General features: G+C 38.4%; 1 protein-coding gene across 1 annotated transcript in view; it reads left to right on the top strand.

The window, feature by feature from the left end:
* Positions 1-13,178, top strand: part of IL17REL (interleukin 17 receptor E like) — a 43,342-nt gene extending 30,164 nt beyond the window's left edge. The window contains exons 9-17 of the mRNA XM_065658274.1: positions 158-212; positions 2,252-2,415; positions 4,724-4,771; positions 5,424-5,481; positions 5,819-5,964; positions 8,540-8,599; positions 9,699-9,756; positions 12,108-12,162; positions 13,151-13,178. Coding sequence (XP_065514346.1) covers positions 158-212; positions 2,252-2,415; positions 4,724-4,771; positions 5,424-5,481; positions 5,819-5,964; positions 8,540-8,599; positions 9,699-9,756; positions 12,108-12,162; positions 13,151-13,178 — 672 coding nt within the window. The remainder of the gene's footprint in view (positions 1-157; positions 213-2,251; positions 2,416-4,723; positions 4,772-5,423; positions 5,482-5,818; positions 5,965-8,539; positions 8,600-9,698; positions 9,757-12,107; positions 12,163-13,150) is intronic.
* The last annotated feature ends 5,077 nt before the right edge of the window (positions 13,179-18,255 follow it).

The raw sequence follows: 18,255 nt of genomic DNA, 5'->3' as shown, positions 1-18,255 counted from the left end.
GTGCAAAACATCCTTTAAAAAAACCTGCTTCCAAAGACTTCTAATAAACGCAGCATCTTTATCTTTGCTGGAAATATTTTCTGTCACATTCTGTCTGAAATGTTAAAAATGGATGGATCTGAGAATCTCTAGCTAATGGCCACTTTTTGAGTTGTAGGGTTGGCTGGCAATTCCAGATGCAAGGAGGATACAACTTTGCCCCTTTGAAAATGGCAAGTATTGTATGATTACTCTTCATATGAGTGATTTTCCATTGCTCCAGTAGTATGTCACAATTTGAAATTCATCTGAGGTGAAAAATGATGCATTGCAAAACTCCAAGGAAATTGTCAGTTTGGCTATATGGTGGGTAGACAAAATAACTTACTTTCAGACCAAATTGTTCAGAAAGTTTATGCCAATATAAACACTAAGTAACTTTCTAATAATTTCCCACATTTTCTTAAGTCGCACGCAAACTGGTCAGAAGGAAGAAAAGCCACTGAAGTCAGCTTTGAAATGCTGATGTGAGAGGAGGACTTCAAGGAGAGATTTGAAGAGGGTGTCCGACACCAAACTTAAAGGAGGGAACAGGGAGCTGAAAATAAGACAGTTATCTCCATACAGGAGTTCCCATACTTAATGGGAAGTTATTCACACAAAGTGTTCCAGCAAAATCAGAGTTTGGTCTGAAATGACAGCTGAAAAAGCTGAAAAAGAAATATGAAGGCCTTTAGTGGAAGCTTTACCAGGCAGATAGAAAAAAGCAGAGCCTGAAAAAGTGTTTTATTGTGTTGTCCGACATAAATGCAATATTTTTTTCCCCCAAACTATGCTAAGAAGCCCATTAAGGGATTTTTAGTAGTTGGCTTAAGAAAAAAAAAGAGAGAATAAAAGCATCAAGCCATAACAACATATCCAAACTCCTGTAACATTCAAAATATAACTGTGAAAACTGTCAGAACTGTTGGGAACCAGGCAGGTTAAATGTTCTCTAAACATTAGCTTTATAGTACATGTCCATTGATTACAAACAGCATTTTTACAAAGAAGCTTTTTAAAAACAGAATAAAAATGTCCCCTTCATACAAAATGTCAGTATTTTGATGTATACATATTGGGACACAAAGTTATGACAGCAAGAGGCTTGACAGAATTAAAGGATCTGGAAGATTTCTATTAGAAAATATGAAAAGGTTCTATTCCAGGACATTTCTGGGAGAAGCAATAGGAATTGTTGTTATGCTTGATAGGAGTTGAATTTGGACACCTGGTGTTTCCACTCTGATGTAGACTCTGCCTCTTCACTTTGCTACATTTTCTAGTCATGGGTGTTGTTTGTTCACTCTTGAACATCCACCTGGCCATGTTTTCAAGTTTTTGCTTCACAAACAGTTGCAGGAATAAATTTTTCTCCTACTTCTGACTATTAGACAAATGTAAAACCTTACAAATTACTTCCTGAAATATGAACGGAAATATCAGTTTGAAATTCGTGCTGGAAATTCTCTCATCCACATGCAGCTAAATGGAAAAGAAAGTCAGTACAAAGTAACTAATTTGACCAATCAAATAAATAAGAGAGCTTTTATTTTATAATAGTACCTTCTTAAGATATCCCCAAATACATGTTGACCAGCTCTGAAATTATGGTGTTCCCAATATACATAGAAAGAAGATTTATATAAATGCTGTAGAAAAGTTATTTATTATAAATTACTTGCACATCTTTGTTAACCATTAGAGTTCTTGATATTCAGCTGTAGGCTTGAATTTATCTTCTTACATACGCGTTGTGTGCATGTAAGTCCTACACAAGATGAACAGAATCTGAGTCTCCAGTACCATGACCTTGAGTCACTAATGTATAGCTTAATTCCAATTTACCATGTACGGTTAACCGAAGGTCCTTGGTTAGGAATGTACTTGCGTTACACTCCCCCTGTGACTGATGGGCAGAGAATGCAGTTCCAGGAGCTTGTGCAGCCTACTTGAGAGCCTGGGGATGCCTGTCTGTCTATCACCACAGTGGGAGACTGCTAAGACTAAGATCGCAGGTTGAGTACCTCTGGTAAATGCCAGGACTTCGGTGGGATGAACTCAAGGTTTATACCACCACAGTGTGAAACACTGCATTTCTGATTGGTAAAAATGACAAGGAAATGGAAAAGCAATGCGTTTGATTTTAAGCACATGTATAGGTACCAGATTTATGAAGAGTTTTGGTTCGTTTTTAGACATCTTGAATTATGTTTCCACTGTTTGTACACAGATACGAAGGCGCTATGGGATAATGTTGTTTATAACCCAGCGACACAAACGCTAGCTTGGGAGCCAGCCTGTCCTGTGCTTGTCATGGTTAACCTATGCAGGTTAATGAAGTCTAATGACCACTGTGAAGATATACAAAACTCTTTCAAGAATTCTTCTGAGAAAGTAAGAACTATGCAGATTTATTCAAACTGTCAGATCGAAGGCCACAACCAAAGGCATAATGTGAAGAGCTAGACCTTGGAATAAGAGCAGTTGAAAATTTCCGTCTTCTTCTCTGATACTTAGAACTATCCACAATAGTAGTCTGTACTTGTACACTAACCACACGATTTATTCAAAGAGCTCACTGACTCACTTTTAAGAAATAAAAAAGTGGAGATTACTGTGAAGCTACTAATGTTTCCTAAATTCTTTGGGGTAAATAGGGTCTGCTTTTCATTTGTAGTAAAGGCATAATTCATCTGCCCTGACTTTGCTGTCTAACAGAGAGGTGTTCAAGTCTATGCTATTCGTGTCAGATTTTCTTTAAAGTAAGTAAGTGAAACAAATACACTGCGAGGGCAACTCCTTTCATCTGAAGATAGGCATATAAGAAAAGTCAGAGGGAGTTCTCTCTGAAGGCACCTCTTTCTCTTCACTATGACAAGAGTCTACTCACATTAGATCAGATTTGGATATTTAACATTTAGGCACCTAAAATGTGAGATGAAGCTAAATCTCTTTAAATCTTACTGGAGATATAGGCGTACCTTGGTAGGGCACAATTGTTTTGTACTCCATCTAAATCTCTTTGAAGTGCCTTTATCAACCTGGTCCAATGTCTTGAAATTGTGGGTTTCCTCAGTTCTTCCAGCACTTGCACTCTAAAGTTGAAAAGGGTTTTAATCGGTGTATCTTGAACTGCCTAACACTTCATCTGAAGTCTCATGATGCTGAATGCACTGGATTCATAAGGTTGGTTAGAATTCTGGTTTTCATCTTGAAAAGTAGGTTTCAGGCTTTCCCGATTGTGGAGAGAAGTCAGTAAATTTGAGGTAACAACAGAAAAGGCAAATAAAATCAAATACAAATTCTTAATTTTTGAAACTTTATGAGTAGTATTCTGATGACATGATTTGGGAAGGGCTGACTCAAGACTGTTGAATGGTTTTTTTGATTAGGACCTTCTGGCCAAGTGTTTAGTGGTTGTTCAGATTCACCATTTAATGGGTTTCAACAAAGCTTTGATATTGCAAAACCAAATATATTTAATTTTACACATGTGAGTGGCCCCTGTGGGATTTGTCATCTGCTGACAAGAAGAATAACTCATTGCTTGCAGGGAAAAAAAAAAGCCTAAAAAAGCTACAATGAGGTTTGGCTGGTAACAGCCATATCACCCAGAACACAAACCAAGGTTAGTTTATTACAGACAATGAGTGCTTTCCTGTATTTACTCATTGCATTTAATGGCTGAATATTAATATTCATGGAATGAATTCTTTTCCCCTTTTTTTCTAATTAATCCTACAAGGTCTGATATTGAATTTGGTCCATTTGTTGTACTCCCAAAGAACACCTCTATAGCCTGCTGGAGACTACTGCGGAGTTTCCTCAGGTAGTGCCAGTTTCCCCAGTAAATCCACACAATGCCCCACACTCTAATACTATGCACATGTGCTGATTTAAGCCCCAAAGCTATTATACGTAACTCTTCTCTGTAATTAGGCTGGGACTTTCTCTGTCGATGGCAAGGCTGTCTCCATATCTGAGTGGGCTCTTACAGAACTGTCTTCTGTGACCCTGTTGTAGACATATCCGATCACATCCATTACATTGATCTCAAAAAAGTTACAGGAAAGAGGTGTTACTCTGGTCACAACACCACGTATTGTGCTCGGTCACTTGAGCAACAGTGTTTATTTAAGTAAGAGTACTTATTTGGGTAGTAATTATTTACATGAGACAAGGCTTATTATGGTGAAGCCCTGGGTGGGTAAACAGTTGTTAATCAAGGAAGCAACAATTTGTAGGTCACTTAGCAGATGTCTAAAATTCAGCCTACATTTAAGTCTTTTCTGGAATAGGGATATGGAAAATTGAAAAATTTCTGAACTGAAGGTAGATCAACAATTTTAGGTGTACGTTTAAATGTTCTCCTGAGTCGTTGATGAAAAATAAGGGACTGAAACAAGACGACTGTGTAATCACAGTTTTGCACATGAGCCACCATAGAATCAGTTCATTTACCTCTAGTGGGTCTGACTGACTATAAAAAATGCTATGTTAGGTATAAAAAGAAGCAAATTATTCAGTAATCCAAAGTAGCGTTGTTTCTATTCTTACTATTTTATGTGATTAACTTCCTGTGATATTTATGATGTAAGCAAACCAGTTCCTATCTCAGTAATCTAATCATGAAAATTTTAGGTTATTGATTTTGTGGAACTAGTTAATAGAAATAGCTAATGCAGAGTGCTTTCTTCTCAAGCAGGTTAAATATTCTCGTGTGGACACTCACCCAAGACTTTGCATGAAGGTAAAGGGACTTCTTTGTAAAACACCTATTAATTGCCCTCTTTCTGTCAGCTCTAAAAAAAATGAGTTGCTAATGTTCTTTAGGATCAATATTTTGTTTCATAGCTCTGATGAATGGGAAGTAAGAATGAAGGAAATGTGAAAGATTAGATAAAAAGGAGGTTCTTTGGAAGTGCAGCAGCAGTGACAGATAGAACACAAGTCAGATTTTCCCCTCTGTTTTCCCTGCTTAAGAAAAGCAGGAAAAATGTTTTAGGTCAATGCAAATTCTGAAGCATGCACTCAACGTATAAATTTTTCCATGTTAATATTTGATAATAAAAATTATTTGTACACTACATTTACTGGAGTACCTTCTATTATTCTAGTTGAGAAAAAAATACCACATAAGGTTAATAAAGGCATATTATTGTTTTCCTTTAGATTACTTTAAGTCAATGGAACTACATGTTTCTGAAAAATAAGTATGTGTATAAATACTTGAAGAATTGGGGGACCTAATTTGAATCAAGGGTTGGAAGATACTATAGAGCAGGAAAGCTGTGAATTCATCTTCTATAACTTTCTGGAATGCACTGATCATCTCTAGTTGAATCTGTAGCCACAGACTGAAGCTGAAAATTCAGTTTCCTAACTGATTTCTCTGCTTTCAGTTTACAACTAAGCAAGGCTCCTGGGTTAAATGTCCATTTGCTCATGGAGAATTTCCAGGTAATTTTTTTTTTTTAATTACATAATATTAAATTGTGAAAAACATTTAAATCAGTCACTAAATATGAGCCTTCTCCATTAAGCAAGTGAGATATGGTCACATCACTGTAGCTTGTAAATTATAGCAAAGAGACTTGACAGCTTATTACTTCTATGTATCCCTAATAGATAAAGTATTTATGAGTATAAAAAGTAATTGTGGGAATCAAAATAATTACTTGCATATCATTTGATGGCACTTAACTAATGAAAGAGGCTTTTATTTTAGTTATAAAAATTTAGTATATAATACATGAACCTTGTACATCTAAAAGTAAGTCTTTTCCCCTAATATCAGCTTGGAAAATGAGAGCTGCTGCAGTTGCAGAACAAATACAAGTTTTCTTCACATCCCAAACCAAGGCACAGTTCTCGGTGCTTGTGTGTAACAGGACGCAGCTGGCCTCGTGTGAATCTGTTGGGATGCACCATTCAGTCTCCGTGGTTTGTATATATTATTTCTTAAACATTGTAAGACTTTTAAACATACCTAACCACATTAATTTATGATCCCATTTATCACTCTGCAGCTTGAAAGCATTAACAAAGCCTTGCATGTACATACTGGAACAATTACTGGAAAAGTTTTAAAGCATGTAGTTCTAATTCTGATCTCACACTGAAGTGAGAAATGAATAAAGATCTTGAAGTCAAATGAGTCACATCAAAGGAAGTGACTATTGAGTGGAACCTTAATATTCTTTTAACATCATTTTTGTGGTGTAGTATTTGTATTATGTATGTAGCAAGTGCTACTATTAGTATTTCATATATGGGTCACTGATCCAACCGACCTGGCAAATCTCACATCATGACATGTAACACTTGAGGCATAAAATCCGTGATGATCTTGAGCCACTCTAAATCTCACAGCTGCCAAAACAAACTCAACACACAAAAAAGGTAAGTTTTCAGCTGAATTAACTTTTTGAGTCTGCTGACTGTATGACTACACAACTACTTCTTCCAGCAAAGTGGAGGCAGAGAGGGAAAATATTATGGGAGGGTGAGATTTCTTTTCAGGCAGCAGCTAGTCATGAAAGGGGAGCCTCATTCCTCTCTTGCAACTAAGCCTGTATCTCATACATTTTCAGTCCAGCACTGTGGCTTGCCCTTGCCCTTCAACCCTGCCTGCCAGAGTTACCTTGTTGGCCCGACCTGTGATCTTCTGGGTCTTCTGGACCTCTGGAAAATGAGGTCATAGAGCAGAAGAGTGGCCGTAGCATTGTTTTTCAAGTAGGAGAATATTAGCAGGACAGGTCCTAGGAGCTACTAGGACCACAATGCTGAAAGGCATCCTGCTGGTTGAGCAGCCAGCTTCTCAGTGGTCTTATGTTCACCCCCAAATGTGTGCTCCTGCTGTCTGATCCACTGACCAGGTTTATGTCATATGATGGAGTTTGAGTAAATTGAGAAATCCAGATGTTGTGATTTCTATGGTTATTCCTGACTGTGCCCATTGACTTCACTCAGCTGCAGGGGGATGTGCCTTGGAAGACACATGCACATTGTAGCTCTCTTCTAGGATATATTCCAGCTGAATATCTCTCTTTGCCACTGTATGCAGGTACATGCTGCAACTGTGACTTTTTAAAGTAGCTCTGATGCTTTCAGTGTGCAGGGTGCACATACCAGGGGGTAGCTGACAAGTAGATGGCTCTTACACTCAAAGGGGTGGAAAGTGAAAGCTGAATTTATTTTCTAACAAATCAGTTCAGGTCTTCATTACATCTCTGGTGCTGAATGTAACATAGCAGCTGTTAAAATAAGAGTTTCCCAACTCTGAGCTTTGCTGCTCAAGCTGAGGCCATGCTAAGTGGAACATGATAACTACTCCTGCAGGAGATCTCAAAGCTGAACAATCATGGGGAAAGGCCTGGGAAAAAACTGCTCGCCTAATCAACACAGAGCACAGAAGGCATTGGTGCTGCTATCAAAAGTCTGTCCTAGTAGGGCAAGATATCTGGGGAAATGCTGTATTACTGGCAGAGATGGAGGTCTGTACAGTAGGAGAGTTGTCAAACACTCTGTTCAGTGAACACTTACCAGTGGCACTTCCTTGCAACTGGCTTATTTCACATGAAATCTGCGGAGCTCAGACTTCATGGTTTTAAAGGCTCCCTGTGTGAACTGCTAAGTGAGAAGGATAATGGTGGAGCACAAAAAAATCACAGCCAGGTGTTGAAGTATGTGTTTCATGAAGGGCACTGATGCATTAAAAAGTGCTGTTTTCTTCCCTCTGGTACAAAGCTGTTATGTCCTCTGCTACTGTGACAGAATGAGAGCCCGTATAAATTACACAGAGTTCCTGTCTCAACACCACAAGCAATATACACAAAGTTTTCATCAAGATTTAGCTTTGTGCTCCCAGAAACCCATGTCCATGCTCTACCTAGTAATCCCTGTTCAGTCATGCCTGAAAAAGGACATATTCTCCTAGTTTGCCCTAAATTATTTTAGGAGTTTACCACACTAAAGAAAGCAGAATAGGATTCATAGTGGGGTAGCTAACATTATTTTGGGGACAAACCATAAGCAATCCAATGTTAGGTGTCAGAACAGTCATTTAGGACAATTTTACCCTAAAGCTTAACTTGTTCTTAGCATAAAATGTGACGGTAAATCCAGAAGAACTGTAAAGACGTGGTCATTCCTTCAACTCACATACACCAGGGAAAAGAATTGAAGATCCTTTCTGGTCAACATGGTGTGAGCAGCCACAGGGGAAGGGTGTCCTGCCTTATGATGCTTCATAAAATGCGGGAACATTAGTCCTCTTCCTCTGCTGCCCAAATTGCACTTGGCAAAACTATACCAGCTGCTTATGGTCACTGAGATCTGGGGATATCTCAGAAAATAAAAAAAAGTTCCATAATGAATATACATTTTATTAATTTTCTGATGCAGTAGAACATGTAGTATTATTGGCAAACAAGCCAAAGAGCTGGAGAGACACAACATATTTTCATTGTCCCAGGGTTTGGAAAATAATACTTTTCCATTTTTTCCTTTTCATTAGGGAGATTCTGTATCAATTCCTATGTCACGGGAAATGTGTGGGACAACAATTTGCATTCAGGTATGTGTCTTGATTTTGCCAGGTACTCTGTACAAAATAAGCAAATTATCACACCAAAAAACCCCAAAAAACAAAGCCAAAGCCAAAACCAAATACCAAAACCAAGCCAGCAGGCACTCTCACAGCTTCCTCCTCCCAGCCAAATCTGATTGCTGTGCAAATGGACTTGGCAAAGAGCATTATTTATAGCTTAATGTGCTGCCACCACCTCTTGTTGAGATTAATTAACAGAGAAGTTGCTCTTCAAGACCTTGCACCTTTGTCAGTGGCAGATAAAGGCATACCATCAAGAAATTGTTAATCCGTCTTTATATGTTCCTTTGTAATAAAAAGTTCCAAGATACCAAAAGATCCAAGTAAATCATAGATGAATTTTTAAAAAATTGACATTAGCTGTAAAAGGTTAGGCACCCAGCAAACAGCAGACTAAGTGCACAGTGTGCTAGAATTAGCACTCCTGAAAGTAGAGCTGAGCAAATTATTTCTGACATTTTTGCTTGCTATTTCCATAGCTGAACTTAATTAAGACAACATTAATGGAAAATGAGCATGAAGCTGACAGGTTTATTCCTCTCTGGAGTTAACGTTCTCAGCAGACACGGGGGCAAGAGAGACTGACAGCTGGAGCTGAGGCTCCAGCACCTGCCCTGGAAGGTCCTTGTCAGCTTCACTTGCTGTTGCTGGGAAGAAAGGGGCATGATGAAAGTGAGATTGGCAAGAGCCTTCTGGGTAACGACAGTTATTCTTCTTTACCTAGTGAAAAATCAGATTGGGTGGCAAAATTGAAGTTTACCTGCATAAATTGTTTGTTTTATAAATAAGACATTATCTGTCAGAATACAGTTCTCCACCAAAAAAAAAAAAAAAAAAGCAAAAGAAAAAAAAAGCTGATTAGCTTCAACATTTAGAAACTTAAAAGTGATTGCAACTCACTAAATATACTCCTGACTAGCTATCTCCATATGCATTTATTTTAAAAAAAAGATTAAAAAATTCAGTCACTCGAGCAAACTAATAAAGCAATCTCATTTTGTCTACATAAGTGTTTGGTAATGGTTCTGCTGAAAGGGAAATAAGACCCAACTCTTTCTTTTAAAAGGGCTGGAGGACAGATGTAGATTATTCAGTTCCACTGCAGATTTGTGATATCCACTGTGGTAAGTACGAATGATAACAAAAGGTCTTGACTGTATAGAAGAGAAAATCTCAGGTGAACTGTGTTTTCACTGGCGAGCTGAGGTGGGATTCACCTGACTGAATGTGGATGTCTGTGTGTGAGCTTTTAATAGATATGCTCAGCTTCCTTTACAGACAATGGACTCACGTGCCTCAACTACTGTTTAATTAGCTACTGCAAGGGCAGCTTGTGTGGCTGCTTCTTCCTTGGAGAATTTTCCATCCTGTGCCAAGTTCTGCATGCCACACCTATATTTACCTTGCTGTCAGTACATGAGGTAACTAGTTAAAAACAATCCTTGGCAAGTAGGCACATGGTGCTGTCATCATAGTGGTTGCAGCACAGCCCTACTGTTAATTCCCCACCTCTGCAAACAGGACAGTAGTCCTTCCCTCCGCTGCAGGAGTATGGTGAGGATATTATTACAATTTGAAGTATATTTAGATACACTCATGGAGTCAAAATATTCCGAAATCTCCAAGCCCTGTAAGTAAGGTGTTATAGAAGTTAGTGAGTTCAGAGTGAACTAAAGCTGTGGGGTTTATGGTGAAGAGTGCAGGAGTGGATGGACTAGATTAGAAATAAAAAGTCTAAAAGGAGTCAAGCTGAGAGAGGGCTCAACCTGAGCACTGCCAAAAAACACCTCCCCAAACCCACCCACACAAACAACCTCCCATCCCAGTTCATTATAAACATAGTGATTCCTATGACAGATCTTCTCTGTTGTCTAAAAATATCCATCAGTTAACTATAGCTTCAGATTTGGAAGTCTGATACTAAGAAGGAGGGAGCCTGAATTTGTAGTCTAAGCGTAGTTCTCTGTGCAAGCCCTTGCATAATACAGGTTCAGGTTTCTTCTCCACTTAAAAATTCATAACAAGCCCACTCAAGGTGAATCAATTAAATAGTCAGAGTGTTGTGATTTATGTAGTCTGGATGCATTTTCCTTATTCATACTTTCCTTTTGACAAACGTGAAGGGTATGATGAAAGTATGTAACACAATGAAAGGCTCCAGAGATGGCGGTCTGGGAATTCCCCTCTACCTTATAGTAGGAGATAATGGATCTGCTTATTAAATGAAAATGGTAGAACACCAAAAACTGAGTAAAGAACTTTTTGGGCACAGTATTTGGTTTAAATGTGGAACTTTTTATCAAGAGTTTTTGTTCTGATTTGTGGAGATTCAGAAAAAAATACGAGAAACTGTGTCCATATGAAGAATATCAGAACTGTAATACATAATCACCATGTCTGTTGTATAAAGGATATTAACTACATGGATTCTGCCATACTTCGTATTTTTGGGATAACGCCGTCCACAGTAGAGGGTGGATAATTCCATCTCTGTCAACTGACCAGCAGGGGGTTCTAAAACCTCCCTCTGAGGCAGATGGTACAAGTCAGTGTCAGAGATGGGACACTGAACTAGGTGGGTTCAAGTCATTGCTGTAATTCCTCTGTTCCCTTTTGACTCATCAGGAGCCATCAACTGCTTGTCATGTGTAAGAGTTTTAATGTAATGGTAAAAGCATTACTAGTAAGGATTTTCATTTTCTTAAATGCTTATTTTCTGTAATAAAAATGTTTTGTCAAGCACTAGCTTTTTGAAATCAGATGATGAAAGTTCCTTAGAGACAATGCCACTGAAGGTGATAATTCCTACACTGGGATGCTATTGTGTTTGAACCTAAGATGTTAGGAAAAACAATCCACATAAATGTAAAGGAAATGTTAAACCTGAGATTTGTCCATATTTTGTGACAATTTGGACTATAAAAATTGTCAAAGTAAATGAGAAATAATCTTATAATGGCATAGTGAAAATAGTGAAAATATTTACTGCACACATCTTTGTAAAATAGAAATTTCACATTGTTAAGTATCGCTGTTAAAGATATCAAGCAGCATCAGTGTGTCCAAAAGAGCCATGATATTATTAGCATGTATTTTGTTACTCAAAACCAAGATTCCAGTGCTGACAGTATCTATTATTAAAAAATCAGTGTAACTGACCATCATGAAGGATGCTCTCTTCCCAGATGCAAGAAGAGTTTTCTGGCATGTAGAATGTATTATACTGCAATGCATTGTATTTTTCTATCCATAGTTGTGCGTTGGAAAGGGGAAAATCCTAAATTTTCTTTTTCCTTTGACCACTTTCTGGATTCCATTTAATGTAGCCAAACATTCTGAGACATTATTTCACCTATTCAAGAAGAAACTTCTCTGTTCTGAATGAAACAATAATGCAAATTGGTCAATTTGAGAATAAATGTGTGAACTATAATGAAAACAAAATGGCAACCTACATTTGAACTTATTTCTTCAGGTTTTCGTGGTCAGACATATGGTGATGGAAACCCAGCAAAGGTCATGACACACAGGTATCCACCCAATGTACAGTCTAAAATGCCTTTGAGAGTTGATGGAATTGTTAATCCCGAAAACATGTAAGCGTCCTCTCTAATGAACAGAAGCAATGTCTGAGTGGATTTTGTACTAACCAGCAGGAATATCAAGTTTCTGTCTCTCCCTTTTCCTTGTCCCCACTGAAGACATCTCTTGTTCCTGTCCTCTCTCTCCTCTTGCTCTCTCTCCCTCTCTATTGCACCACAGTGCAGTCTGGCATCAGAGGGAGCTGCCTTCTGCCAAAGGCAGAGGACAAAGGGAAACAACCAGTGGAAGTGAGACGTTTGTAAAGTGACAAGACAACCCTCAAGAGCTCTGGAAGAATCTCAGATCTACTGAGCATGAAGTTAATATTATTTCCATGTGGCCTCTGCTTTCTCCCTGACATTTGCAGGCAGATCAGTCCCCTCTGTGCTCTCACTCATTAAATGTGTCTGCTCAGCTGTTCCAGTACGTCTTTTCATTCCCACAGCCCTTTGCAAAACACCTATTCCTAGGTTATAAACAAGTCAGTAATAAATGTGGTCCACAGATGTATGATTTGGTAGACTCTGAGCTCTTAGAAATATTCTTCCTTTAAGGACATCCTTCCAGAGGCAACCTAGAATGGTGGGACCAACGTAGAACTCCGAGGAGAGTAGAGATGCTCTGAAAAGCCCTTGTTCAAAGATGGGAAAAAGATGCAGCCTTGCAGAAGTTATGCAAGACATGTAGTTGAGAAGGGGGTACCATCTTCACTTTGAGGCAGTCTTTGGCTTTTCTCTTGTCAGAAGATACCATTCAGAATGAATTATTGTGGTTTTGTTCATTTGTTCATGTAAGTGCTGTTCGGACTGTGACAGTCCACAAGTTGTAGACAAATTGTTATATTTGTTGTTTAACTCCAACTATATATGAATGCAATGAAATCTCTCACACTTCAGAGAAAAAAAGCCAATCTTTACTCTTCTCTTTTTCCCCTAGCATGAAGAGTGTGCATTCCTTGCACTGAAGTTAACACCACATTTTCAAGGTCCTTAGTATTTTCTCAACATCAAGTTGTATTTTGGTGTAACTTGCAAATCTTGTCAAACTGGTCATCTCTCATGTTAGTAGTTTCTGCTAATTTCTGTAAGATTATTCTAATGAGTGAAGAATTTAGCAAATTAAGCCTATTCTAACATGTTCAAAAGAAGCTAGATTATAGTTCCTCATTTCCCAGTATTTCAAAACAAAAAATGTCTTAGATCACTTAGAGACTCAGGTTCATGTTTTCATTCTAAATTAATATTTTATATACAATATGCTATAAACAAGTACTTTTATAGTACCTTGTGTACCTATAGAACAAGTATTTCAGATTTTCTTATTTGTAACCTTTGTTTTTAAACCACAAGCAAAAGTTTTTGAGAAATGAATGGAGGAAGTTTTTGCATCTTTGTTACATTATCTTTCTTTGTAATTTCCTTTGTTTTCTGATACCATTCTGATGATCTCACCATGACAGACCATATTCCTTAAATATGTCTAACAACTGCTTTCTGTGTTTACATTTGTGTTTGACTTGGAGATAACTTTCCTATTTGTCCGAGGAGGTACATGTCTTTGGTTTGATAGCTATTTAAAACTGTCATGTGGAAATCTAGCCATGTAGCCTAGAAGGAAACAGTTTAGTGGAAAGAATTGAAGGTGTTTTTTGGTTTGTGGTTGTTTTTTTTTTTTTTGGTTTTGTTTCGTTGTTGTTTTTTGTTTGGTTGGTTTTTTGTTTTTGGTTTTGGTTTTGTTTTTATCCCCATTGTATCAGTATTTATACTCAATTGTTGAGAATAATATTACACACCGTACTGATTATCAAACATTTGGCCTTTATTTCACTGAATATTTCTGTCAAACATCCTTAGTTTCTGTTGTGTAACAAGGAAACAAAGTCAACAAAAAGATGATTAATAGCAAATCCTGAAACCATGTGGAATTGCTCATGTGGGATCAGGAATATGGGTGGGGAGTGAGGGTCTGGAACAAGAAGTTGATCAATAAAAAATATTTTCCATCTGAATGTGCTTTTTTGTTTCAAGGCTTTCAAAGAGACAAATGTGGTGTAAGAGACATATCTGCTGTGTTGAAACACAAGGGTTTTGAGGGGCCCTGAGGAGGATGAATTCTGCTTTGCTCCTTTGATATCAAAGCTTTGTTGTGTAGACTGCACATCTATTAGCTATATTCTTATTCCAAACAGCACTATAGCTCCAAAAGCAGAGACGGCAAGGCAGCTTTCCTAAAGCATTTAGTTACTTGCTTTGGCTGTGAAATAGAAGCACTGGTCTATTCAGACATCTGCTTTTTGTTTAATGCCCTCCAGGCTGCAGCCAGAAACAAGACATTCAGCCATTCAACTGGGAGAGCACCATAACATTACTCTCTTCAGTTTCCTCCAGTGGAAAAGTATTTTCTGCAAGAAAGGTTGATCTGCACAGTGTTCTTTTTCTTGCAGTAAAGACTTAAGAGATCAATTTTTTGAATATGTCCTCAGACTGAAAATGAGTTAAAATTATACAGGTGTGGCAGGATCTGAAAACCTAAGTGTAGCTAAGACAAAACACCACCTCCAATGACAAACTTCTACGAGGTCCTGAAGCAACAATAGCTGTACTGAAGCTGGATGCTTTCAATGGTAGCATCCTGTTTCAGCTCCACAGACACTACATCCTTTGCAGTATTTCTTCTCTTATTGGCTGCAGTGATGGAAGTACTAAAGAGAAGGTGACCAGCCATGGTCCTGATCACTTTGGTGCTGTTCACAGGAAAGCTTGAATGATGAACATAGCAGATGTGTCTGAAAGTAAAGTGGTCATTCAAAGGTAGTAGCCTGGGCTCCCATGATGGTCACTGCAGAGAAACAGGTACATCCCAAGCCTCTTTCGTTCTGCTTGGATACTTGTTTTAGAGGGAGCCTAGACAATTTAGCCTGAATCCTTACCATTAGGACATTCCTGCTTATAGCAATATTTGCAAATAATCCCTAACAGTATTTCCATACTTTGACTCAGGTCTACCTGTTTGCATTTGTGCAGTGAGAAAATTGCTGGTAGCTTTTCTGATTGAATCCCAAGCTGACCTTTGAGATTCCTGTTTCTAATATACCACTTCAGGTAAATGCTGTCTCTTCTGATTACAAAATTCCTGCTCCACCTGAGATCAGCTCTTCCTGCTCTCTCAAATAGTGACTGGATCACTCTATACATGTAACACACTGGAAGGAATTCCACTCAGGTAGTGCATTTCTGTCCTTGTGACATTACAGCTGCAAATATGAAGTGGTGAGTTTTTTTGGTTCGTGTTTTTTTTTGTTGTTGTTGTCTTTTGTTATTGTTGTTGTTGTTTTTTTTAAAGAAGCCATTCTAAACATGTGTAGGTCAATGCTGAAAGAAGGTATGAGAATCTTTCCCAGCTCTAAAAGTATTAATTTCACTCTGCTGACCACTAAAATGTTTTCTTTTTCTGACTCAAACTATGCCATAGTTTTGCAATATTGACCAACACACATGTAAATATGCTGTAATAACAGTCAAATGCAAAAATCACCCATGTGATTGCCTATATCTGGCTAATTCTGTAGAGTCTCCATTCTTTTGTAGAAGGAAATTACTTTCTTGCTTATTGTGGGCCCAGTCCAATCATCCTATTTTGAGACAACCTGCAGTTATTTGGTTTTCATTTCACGTTTACATTCTTACTATTATCACAGAGCATCAATGTCCCAATTCTTCTGAGATATTAACATATATCGGAATATCATGGAGGTATAGAAAAAGCACTGATAGATGCTTTGTAGAAATCTCTTCAAAAGACTTTCAGTTGTGTCTAGTGAATTGCGCAAACCTGAAACTAACATTTAAAGTTTCCACATAAATTAAAGCAGCTTTACTCCACTTATTCAGGGATCTATTTTCACTTGCCACAACCACACTGGGTCTGCTGTGGGAAACTGGACTGGTGCTGGTGCGGTATTTTGGATGTCTTTGTTTGCAGTAGTGGATACATTTCCTTGATGACAGCGAGTTCTCTTTGATGTGCCTATAGGCTTCTTACCGATAGGCAAAAGTGCCCTACCCAGGTCATACAGATGAACCTTAAAACCTTGAGTATTGGAATATCTCAGGATATTTCTAGACAATGCAAGCTTTTTCTGTCTGTGCTCTGAGATAGCTGTGTATCTGAGTCCTGGAAGTCACTTAGCTGCAGTTTTGTGGGAATATGCCTAAACTAATAAGATTTACTGAAAGGCAGGATAGACCATTTTGACCACAGCACTAATGTGGTTTCTGGATTGAGAATAACTTGCTCTGGCCAAGTCAGAGCACAGACAGCAATCTGGCGTCTGTACTCATCTTGCTATATAAACAAAACTTCAGCTTTTTTTTTTTTTTTTTGATATATGTTCTGTAGCGTTATTTGAGCACATTTCCCAAATTCATTCTTTTTGTCTTGGCTTATTTAAGGTATGAGCCTGAGCTGAGCCTAATGAGCTACCTCTTCTGAGTTCACTTCCTTCAGAGACTGTGTGTTTTTTTAATGATTCAAGCTGAGGCATCCTTCCGATGTTCCTTTAAGTTTCTATGAGTTAATGATGAGAAGAAAACTGTCATAAATATCTAGCCTGACAAATCTCCTTTGGCCTGTTTTCAGGCAGCTGACTTCTGTAGTGTTTTGTGACCCTCAAGTTTCTTTCTAGGGGCACATTTTTAAGGGTGTGTTACAGACCACCTTTATTTGTAAGCTCCAACATGATCAAGCTCCATTTGCTTCTGCTGCCAGAAGAATGCTCACCAAACAGCTAGGTGTTGCTAGCCAGCTCACCAGACAAAAAGTGCTACAACAAGACTTTTTCTTCTGCTTGACTTTATGTCCTTCAGATGTTGCTGCAAAACCTTCAGATGCCATCTTATTGCATTGTTTTTTAATTTCGTTTGCTAATTTGCATTCCTGGGAGCTGCTCCACTGCAGCTCCATCTGGCCTCCACATGAAAATGAGCTCACAAGTTCTTGAATTGGATACCTTGGGGTGGATTTAGGCCTTTGTGGCATGCCCAAATTCTGACAAAGGCCAAGGGGAAATAACAACCTATTCCTTCACAGCTGAAGCATGTGTTAGTTCCTCAGTGATGAGCAATCTTCTGACTTTTCTTCTGTGAGCAGAGCTCTTGAAGTTCAGAGTGAGATCTTTGCTCCTCTGCCTTTCTCTAGTCCAGAAATGGCTTTGGAGATCTGTTCTTGAATAAATGAAATTATTAATGAGTTTATTTCTTTCTCTCTTCTCCTATTTTTCCTTGTGGAAATGCCTCCAAGGAGTCAGCCCTTTCAATCACAGCCAGCTGAAAATAACTTAAAGGAATATTTTGTAGAGACAAACACCAACAGGATGCTGAGGTAAATGTGTTCCAGTTGCTACAAGGGTCTTATGAGGCATTTAAAAGTGATATGAGGCCAACTTTCAGGAAAGCGGATCTGAAGAGTCGTTGTGAAATGACCCTCAGTCTTTGAGGAATACAAAACTCTCTGATATTTTGCTATTTTCTTTGTCTAAGAAGCATTTCGTAGTCCCTAGGGTGAAAATTTTTGTTCCAGTTTACTTCAGGGTTCTGATCATCCACATTACATACATATTAATCCACTCCAGGACTTTAGTTTGGAGCAAACCAGCTTTTCCCATCTGAGACAAAGCACGGGCACAGCTTAGGCTCCAGGGTATTTTCCCTCCCTTCAGGGGTGTGGATGTAGCCAGTCTGCTCTTGAAAGAGCCCTGGATCAGTGTATGTACAACCTAGTCAGCAGACTAAGATTTACTCCATGGAAAAGATCACAAAGATAATGTAAATGTACTTCTGAGAGCTGTTTATCACTTTTCATTACCTGCTTGATGCAGAGACATTTGGTATCATGGGAAATAGCTATACAAATGTTGCGGCTGTTGTGCCACTGCCTCAAATGAGAGAGGACTGTGATTCCTGAATGGATGCTCTACCGCACTCCAACTTAACAATACTTTGTCATCTTTACAAGACAAAAGTACTGAGTGTGTCCGAAGAAAG

The sequence above is a fragment of the Caloenas nicobarica genome, chromosome 1 (genome assembly GCF_036013445.1).
Source record: "Caloenas nicobarica isolate bCalNic1 chromosome 1, bCalNic1.hap1, whole genome shotgun sequence".
NCBI classification, from domain to species: Eukaryota; Metazoa; Chordata; class Aves; order Columbiformes; family Columbidae; genus Caloenas; species Caloenas nicobarica.
Note: the sequence above shows the minus strand (reverse complement) of the source record. Positions and strands in the feature narration are given on the sequence as shown.